Source organism: Sorghum bicolor, chromosome 5 (assembly GCF_000003195.3).
Source record: "Sorghum bicolor cultivar BTx623 chromosome 5, Sorghum_bicolor_NCBIv3, whole genome shotgun sequence".
Taxonomy (NCBI): domain Eukaryota; kingdom Viridiplantae; phylum Streptophyta; class Magnoliopsida; order Poales; family Poaceae; genus Sorghum; species Sorghum bicolor.
Genome location: NC_012874.2, coordinates 63,756,026 through 63,765,400, shown reverse-complemented (window position 1 = coordinate 63,765,400; position 9,375 = coordinate 63,756,026). Strand labels below are relative to the sequence as shown.

The following is a 9,375-nucleotide window of genomic DNA, read 5'->3' as shown; positions in this document are numbered from 1 at the left end:
AAGGTTTTTGAAACACGTTTACACACCAATGTTATGTGAATTTTCTATTTTTTCTGATTTTTTTATTTTCTTAGAGCTAAATATACTTTTAAGCATCTAAGATATTTTCATGAGCTCTAAAGACTGTATTTTGATTAATTTGGCGCATCCCAGTTTATCTCTATAGTTTTTAAAATAACTTTTTAAAAGCGTAGATACATTATTTAAGAAAAGTCAAAACCACTCCAAATCAGGTTAGGGATGTAATTTGACGGTTTCAAGAGTTCACGTAAAATATCTAGTTTAAAAGAACCTTTTTTTTTTTAAAAAAAACAAATCGCCTGCAGGACGCGACGGCAATCTTGGCCGTTGATTGTGTTCACCCAACGTCCCACAATCTCGATGCGTTGGTTTATTAGAGTCGTCAGAGTGCGAAATCAACACGCGTTTGGCGTTCTCCTTCTCCCTCGTCTCGGTTTCTCCTCCGTCGTCGGTGCTCCTCCCACTCCCCACTCCCACTCAACTCAACCATGCAGCAGCAGCTGTCGTCGTCGCCCTCGTGCACAGTGGCCGGAGGAGCAGGAGGAGGCGGCGGCGGCGGCGAGGACCCATTTGACGGCATCGTGTATTCGTGTTCTCCTCGGAGTTCCTACGGTGGCTGCTCAACGACGACGACGACGACGGGTGCTTGTACCGCGCGACGACGATAGGCCCGGAGGCGGAGGCGGATGCGGAGGCGGAGGGGGAGGGGGAGGCTTCTTCTCGCTTCCGCGCTGAGCCGTCGTCGTCCTCGTGCACAGCGGCCGGAGGAGCAGCTGGAGTCGGCGAGGACCCATATGAAGGCATCGTCGTGATCCCCCCGGAGTACCTACGGTGGCTGCTCGACGACGACGACGACGGGTTCTTGTACCGCGCGACGACGGCCACCGAGGCGGAGGCTTCTCCTCGCTTGCGCGCTGCTGCTGCTGCTGTCAGTTCCCACTCACCCATGCAGCGGCAAGCATCGTCGCCGCCCTCGCGCAGCACAGCGGCCGGAGGAAGAGCAGGAGGCGACGAGGATGCCGACATCGTGATCCCCACGGACTTGCTCCAGGGGCTCGACGACGACGACGACGATGGGTGCTTGCACGGCGCGGCAGCAGCAATGGGCGCGGAGGCGGAGGAGGAGCGGCGGCTGGCCGAGGCGCAGGTCGGTGATGACCCCTTTGACGACGTCGTGATCCCCCCGGACTGCCTCCACGGGCTGCTCGACGACGACCACAACGACGACGACGGGTCCTTGGACGGTGCGGAGGACAAGCGGCGGCTGGGCGAGGCGCACGCGCACGCCGGTGGGGACGGCGGCCATGTGGCGGAGGAGTAGGACGACGGGCTGTCGATGACGTACCGGGGGAACACGCACGTCTTCGACTCCGTGCCGCCGCACAAGGTGATCGATCATGGCGCCGCACGTCTCTTCTCCAGATGCATGGCCGATGAATTTTTTTTTTTCTTTTTTTTTTCTGATAACAAAGGTAGTTCTTTGACAATGTGCATGGTTAATTTGTTTCATGGCATTGTTAATATCCTTGATTGAAAGATGGCATTGTGTTTCGATCCGAAACTTCTGTGTTGCAAAAATGTTTGGTGAATGTTTGACTTTAACTACTACTTCCTCTATCCCAAATTGTAAGTCATTCTAAGAATCTTGGAGAGTCAAAACATTTTCACGTTTGACCAAAATTATAGAGAAAAATACTCAGATTTGTAACGTAACATGAGTATACTATAAAAATATAATTAAGGATACTTAGTTAGTATCATAATAATAATTATTTTATCATATAAATTTGGTCAAACTTACAAAAGTTTGACTCTCCAAGATTCTTGAAATGACTTACAATTTGAGATGGAAGGAGTATATACTATTAGATCCAACACATTTTTTTTTTGCATTGAATCTGCATTGCAAAATGAAATATACAAAACCATATGCCTATAACGCAGGTTGAGACCATCCTCATGCTTCTAAACGACTATGAACTTGCTCCTCAAAGTGCGAAACAGAAACTCACTAACCTGGTAATTAAACAAAAACCTTATAACCTCCGATTCATTTGAGAAAACTTACATCAACCAGATTCCATTATATAACCTCAACGATATTGGAGGTTCCTCATAATGGACAAAAAAGACTTTAATCTAAACATTTGGCACCAGGTCCCTCCTATTGTCGTGCCTCAAAACTTCGACAGAGCGACGGCCATGTCGCGGTACCTGAAGAAAAGGAAGAGCACAATGAAGGCCGATTACTCTGTCCGAAGGGAAATCGCTTTAAGGTATATATATATGTATTATCAAACCCTGTTCAGAGATATAAGGCTGGATGTTTATTTCTTACGCTTTGTATTTGCATTGCTGGCTCAGGATCACGCGAAGGGGAGGGAAATTTGCGCCGTCTGAGAAGAACTCTGAAAACTCAGTTGGGACGGAGGCGGCTGAGCTTCAATTGTAAGTCTATTGACCCTTCCATGAAATTCACATTGCAATGAAATCAGTACACTGTGACTGTGAGTTCATCTTCATCATCTGTACATATGCAGCTGCGCCAACTGCAGGGAGAGCAGCGAGGTGACGCCCCAGATGCGGCGTGGCCCAACCGGCGCCAAGAACTTCTGCAACGCCTGTGGGCTGGCGTGGGCGACCTATGTCAGTGCTCCCATCTCCCATTCTTTCATATACCACTCCCTTTGATAACTTGTTCTGAAAGTAGCCGATCCTTCCATTAACAAGTAGTCATGACAGTCAGCACATCAAATAAAATGCTTCAGTAAATTGATGATAAATCAGTAAGGAAATAAAAAGCTTTGAAACGCCTTAATTACTTGCATCGCTCGTTTTTACCACGTAATAAACTGGCTAACATTGTGTTTGTTTCTTCTTCGACAGAGGAAGATCAGAAATGTCACAAATGCTGAATCCCAGCATGGAGGAAGCCAGTGACACTGACAGTGAGGTTTGCATCATCCACAACAAGACTATAAGCTAGCAAACAGCAGCTTCATGTTTTTTTTTCTTTCCCCGTTCAGAAGAGTGGCAATGCACAATGGAGTTCTTTGCAAGTGAATCGTAACTTGGAAGACTGAACTGATGACATATGGCATGTACGTACATATCACAGATAGGTGTGTACCTGATGTGGAGTTTGTTCATTCATGACAGTAAGTAGAAGTAGAGCATGCATGTTCGGCTTCGGCCAAAATGCTGGTCGCTGGCACTGCTGCTTTTAGTCGCTGCTAAGTGTTAACTATCTAAGATCTACGGTACAAGCTTCACTATGAGCTCAAAGTTTAAGATGTGTAATTCGAATAATTAATACTGGTGTCGTTGCTGACTGTTGACAGTACTGCACACTAGCGCCTGTAGCTCAGTGGATAGAGCGTCTGTTTCCTAAGCAGAAGGCCGTAGGTTCGACCCCTACCTGGCGCGTTTTTTCAACCAAATTCCCCTAATGAAATTTGATACCATTTTTTCAAATTTGTTTCTATATTTTTTTACCCACTGAAATTTGATACGATTTTTTCAAATTTGTAGCTTTCACCGTCAATAGGTTTCTATATTTTTTTTACCCACTGAAATTTGATACGATTTTTATTTACTTTGAACGTAGAAACATTTGTAGCTTTCACCATCAATAGTTTTTTATGTTTTTCTTTTTCCTCACTGAATTTGTACATGTGTAGATTTTTCTACCCTAAGTACAGACAAATGTTCCTTTCTAAAAAAAGAGTACAAACAAATGTAACTTGCACCATCAATGTTACCTAAAAATTTGGACACGTATGGATTTGTCCGAGTCTAGGATTTATGGACGCTAAGCTTTTATTGGTAGGTAACGTCCTCGTCTACAATGAGACGCTTGTAATGACTTTGTGAATCTCGTGATCTACCGGTTTAATCCTTCAGAGGTACTTATAGGGGTAGGGTTTGCCTACATGTGTTTATAGAGTAAGTATGCATGCGTTATGAGTGTCATTGTACTATGTAATTCTCAAAAAAACATGTGTAGCTAGCTATCTTTCACCATCAATACCCAAAATTTTATATAGGTGGTAACACAAAATAAACATTGCTCGATTGACTATGAAAACTATATTTATAATGTATGGTTTTATTGATTTCAAAGATAGATATTTTAATTTAAAGGTAAATAAGTTTGGCTTAGAAGAAATACAGATGGATTTATATTTGTTTCTTATGCCTAGTACTATTTTTAGTTGTAGAAACATGTTGTATTGATATCAAGAACTATTACACTATTTATTCCGAAAGCACACCAATTACATTATTTTAATAATAACAATAATAATAATAATAATAATAATAATAATAATAATAATAATAATAATAATAATAATAATAATAATAATAATAATAATTATTATTATTATTATTATTATTATTATTATTATTATTATTATTATTATTATTATTATTATTAACTGTAACCAAAGAGGTGTTTGGATGCAAGGGTTAGATTGACAATAAATGTGCTTTTTCATTTATTTGGCTCCTTCCTAGCTAGATTTGATGTGGCCGGCTGTTGTGTGGCCTCCTCCCGCTCACAAATGACATTGCTCCACATAGTACCTTGCATGTCGTTTTGCCATTGCTAGCGGCGGGCCATTTTGCCATTGCTCCATATAGTACCTTGCGGGCTGTTTTGCCATTGTTGCGAGGCGGCGACACGGTTGCGAGGCGACGACGCAGCTTGGAGGTGGCGGCGCGGTTGAGAGGCGACAATGCTGGTAACCGGGGCGGGGTCATGGCTAGGAGGCATCGCGAGTAGGGATCCCGTGTGACACAGCCGATCCCTTTTTCTATGGGCCCCACCTCAAATAGCCCCAAATAGCCCAAATAAGTACCTCTTTGAGGGGATAGTTTTTTAGGGTGGGTTAGATGCAAATAACATCAATCTAACCCTCATGTTTGGATACTTTAGGGCTATTTGAGTCCCAAATAGCTAAATCTAACTCTAACCCATGGATCCAAATAGGGCCATTGTATATCTTGCTAGGAAATGCATATGTAACTTTGACCGGAGGGAGAAGTAGACACTAGGTGCAAACTCAACTTGCTTGCTTATGATAGAATCTGCCTACTTGTGTTCGTCTTCGATTTAACTAACATTGGTGCTTGTGTTTTTGAATTGTTGTTCAAAAGCATATGATGGCATATACTAACCTCCTATGGACACCAACCTCCTCCAAAAGAAACAAGGTCAAAACCTTCCCCTTGAAAAATGAAATTCCCTTGAAGACATAGACCTGTTCAATCACGCTTGAAGACTTGTCCAAGTGAGTGAGCTTGTGGAGGAAGAAGACTGAGCGAGGTCCTTTAATTTTATAGCCACTCATTAATATAGGTGGACATTAATAAGGCGGCCGTATCTGTTAGACGAGCACTTCTGTTCATCATGATAGAGGTGGTTTTATTAGAAAGCCTACCTTTATTAATGTATTAATAGAGGCGAGGCTTTTAGGGTGACACCTCTATTAATACTAATTAACAGAGGTGGACGTCTTAAGTTGACAACTTCTCTTAATGTATTAACAAAGAGGGGTGTTCTAAGTTAATCGTTGTTGTTAATGGAATAATACCAGAGATGCGCCTTTCCCTTGGGTGTCCCACTCCAACGGCGCTAATTTGTGCCCACCTCTCTTAGTCACCAATCCTATCTCCCAAAATCCTATTTTGGTAGCGACGACCAACTTATTATGAGATGGGGTATTTGGAAACCAAGAAATGGTCTCATTCTTAATTATTATAACAAGTAGCCAGGTCTCAAAAAATTTTAGTAAGAGTTTAGTGAAATCTTCATATGACACAAAAATACGAACACCGTTTCCATTTTCATTGTATAGTTGTATGAGACTTTGGCGATTCTTTTCTCATTATATGACAAGTGTGGGCATACAACATGCACTGCCACACGTTCGGGCATTAGCACCGGTCGGAAAGGGCCTGTTGCCCCGGTTCCCGAGCCGGTGCTGCCCTTCCGGGACTAAAGGCCCACCCTTTAGTCCCGGTTCGGGCAACCGGGGCTAAAGCCCCCTCCTTTAACACCGGTTGGTAATACCAACCGGAATACCAACCGGTGTTAAAGGGTCCTGCCAGGGCTGCCACGTTGGAGGACTCTTTAACACCGGTTGGTATTACCAACCGGTGTTAAAGGGTTTATTTTTTTTTGGTTCACTTCTTCGGTTCTGTTTATTATTTTTATATAATATAATAATTGGTTTTTGTTGATACAATAATATATTTATATTACACACATATTAAGCATATATAAATGAAAATTATAGGCTTAGCTTAATAATTAAGCTTTGCCTATAATAAAATGAATAGACCACATCAAAAATTAAATAGATATGTAAAAAGCTTTATATATATATAGTTTTATATGTACAAAATTCGTAACACATATATACATAGAGTTTTTTCTCTCAATGTCTACAAACGATACAAATGATCATCGTTGTTTGGAATAAGAGTTTCGTTGCCGTTTAAGTGAAACTCGCCGTTTGGATTGATCACTTGGTCGCGGAGAAATCCTGCTATCGTCTCTTGGATAGCTTTGATTCGGTCTTGTTGTAGGACCTTTTCCCTCAGCCATTCCGTCTTTAATTTGAAATAAATAAAAAAGGTATTAGTTATCTAAGTTATTCAATATAATTCAGGAGATAATGAAAAGAGACATGTAACGTACTCTGAGCGTCTCTGTGGGTGTTTGATTGACTTGTGCCATCATGAATTTGCACACGTAATATGCACATAGATTGTTCCCCCTTCTTGTCTTAAACACCACTGTACGATATATATATATAAAAATATTCACGACCACGACAATAAGAAGGCTAAAAGTTAGCGAAAGTTTGTTAGCTAGTAGAACTTACTTGTGGATGTATTATGTTAAGCGGCGCTTTACATCCACTGAGATGTTCACGGTCAATGAATCTTTCCCAAACCCTATACACAACCATTGTATATCGTGAACTAATAATTACAGAGTCATATTATGATATTTTTGTAGCTGAGATCGACATTACGTACCTTTGAATAATGTTTACCATTTGTTGATAATTTTCTTGTGGTTTTCTCATTGAGTCAAAGATTATCAACCGGTTTTTGGGAATTTCAATGACCATGAGTATCCAGTGAAAGCTGTTTACACATATATATATAGTCAGTCCTATAATGTAAAATAAAATATACATGCACTTAATAACTATATAACTCACTCGAAGTTGAAGGGGAAGAGTATTTTTTGTTTTTCTTTTTGGTTCACAAAGAACCTCATAAGATTGGTGCAGACTTCTGTCTCATGATCTGCTGTCCACACTGCCTGCGGAGCCTTGAAAACAATATAAGGGTCAACGAATCCAATACTATTGTCATTTCTCATTCTGAGCTCTCTCATTTGGTGCCTGCATATATACATACAAATCCTAAGTGTGTAAGGATTATATACATGTAATTAAAGAAGTTAGAAGTATAATAAAAAGAAAAAAATACTTACAGACAAAAGCAGCTGACAAGAGATTTGTCAAGAGCGTCGAGGTGGCATAATTGGTGCAATTCTTCGAACTGCACGTATATGAGGTCATCTCCACGAAAGTAGTGATGTTGTCTAATACGAACAGAAATCCAATTATCTCCCCTTTTAGACGCCTCAATGCACCATTTGTTTATTGCAAACATTTGTGTGCCGAGCTCGTGTAAACGCTTAGGGTCGAATAGACTCCTGCCCGGTTCATATCTTGCCCTCCATTGATCAACTACCTCGGCTTTTTCAAATGTTTGGCATCCAAGAATGGCGGCAATTTCTTCCATATTTAAACCGCTCTGTCCAAAGTAACGCTCAAGCGAGTCTAGCTCAGACAACGCTAAGGATTTTTTTGGCATCAAGTCTTCATTTGAGCCGTATTGATTTGGCACAATCAAAGGGGGCACCGGTTTTGATACTTCTCCGAGATGTGGGACCCCCTTTCCTACTCTCTTCTTAGTAGGCTGTGAAGACTTGACCAGAGACCGCTCATAGTCCGAAAGTGCTGGCTTTTTCTGAGCTTCGCGTTGCTTCTTTTGATGGTCCGCCACCTTCTGCCTCAGTTCCGATGGCTTCACATAAAAGTACGGCTTTTCTGGGTTAAGCCGTTTTTTCCTATCCTCCTTTATTTTTTCTAACTATAATAGATAGATCATTCGCTTGATCAACATCATTGAACTCCTTTCGTCGGCTCACTGCCTCACCACCTTCAGCCTCAACCACCTGTGCAAAAGATTTCTTAATGTGTTCAATGTATTCTTCCTCCCAGTACCAACCTGTACATCCGCCGGTACCATCCCACTGAAATTAAAAGAGAGAATCAAAAGTTTCATTAATATCATTTAAAAAAATATGCACATATATAAGCAAATGTCTGGAAATAACTCACATTACGATCTGGACACTTGTAGAATTTACGACCCTTGTTTACTCCCTCTTTCGACACTTTGTACTCCATCAAAATCTTCTGCCCACACTTGCCACAAGTAATGAGAGGGAGTTCCGGACGGTATCGCTTTTGAACCCGTTGAGAGACCGAAGACCCGGTCACGGTTGCCATCTACTATCCATACTCAATTTTTAAACAATTATAAATTCCACATTTACTAGTAAACATGTATGATACAATGGACATTATATGTAGTAATAAAAATAAATCAAGTGATATTAACAAACCAATTAATTTGAACTATCCTACTTTCTAAGATCATAAAAATATACTATAATTCATTCTTGCAAACTACATTAAAACTAGGTCAACCATGATATATATATATATATATATATATATATATATATGGATACTAATTCATGTGAATGATTCAAAATAACAAAGTGAATTTGAGCTAAAAAATGATGGGAACATCACAAGCCAAAAACAACATGAAAAAGACAAGAAAGGCTGAAGTTAGTCACCTCCAAGCACGAAGAGACGATGACGGAGTCGAAGAAGATCAACGATGGGCGTTGGAGATGAAGAACAAATGAAGAACAAGCAAGAAGAAGCTCCAAGAACAACAATGGTGCTCTCGGTTTCAAATGGGCAGAGGGGAGGAGGGAGCCGGCCTATAAACCGGACCTTTAGCACCGGTTCAGGGCAAAAACCGGTGCTAAAGGGTTTGCCTCGGCCCGTGGCTCTGGCCGGTGCTAAAGGGTCCCCTTTAGCACCGGTTTGTAACAGAACCGGTGCTAAAGGGTCCCTGCCCCGACAGCACCTGTCAGTAACCGTTGGGCAGGACCCTTTAGCACCGGTTCGTGTTACGAACCGGTGTTAAAGGGGTCTTTAACCCCGGGCCGCAAAAAGGCCGAGG

The 9,375-nt window shown here is 41.5% G+C and overlaps 1 protein-coding gene and 1 non-coding gene across 2 annotated transcripts; both read left to right on the top strand.

Moving 5' to 3' along the window:
- On the top strand, positions 1,358 to 2,961 carry LOC8062650 (GATA transcription factor 18). Its single transcript, XM_002450951.2, has 6 exons — positions 1,358 to 1,408; positions 1,966 to 2,040; positions 2,179 to 2,297; positions 2,386 to 2,469; positions 2,562 to 2,667; positions 2,908 to 2,961. The coding sequence occupies exons 1-6, from the start codon at positions 1,358 to 1,360 to the stop codon at positions 2,959 to 2,961; spliced, it is 489 nt and encodes a 162-aa protein (XP_002450996.2).
- Positions 3,375 to 3,447, top strand: TRNAR-CCU. The gene has a single exon. It is a non-coding gene; the product is annotated as a tRNA-Arg (tRNA).

Coding starts and splice junctions, on each gene's coding strand:
- LOC8062650 (XM_002450951.2), top strand. CDS start 1,358: ATGACGTACCGGGGGAACACGCACGTCTTCGACTCCGTGCCGCCGCAC. Junction 1,409..1,965: donor ACTCCGTGCCGCCGCACAAG/GTGATCGATCAT, acceptor CCTATAACGCAG/GTTGAGACCATCCTCATGCT. Junction 2,470..2,561: donor GAGGCGGCTGAGCTTCAATT/GTAAGTCTATTG, acceptor GTACATATGCAG/CTGCGCCAACTGCAGGGAGA.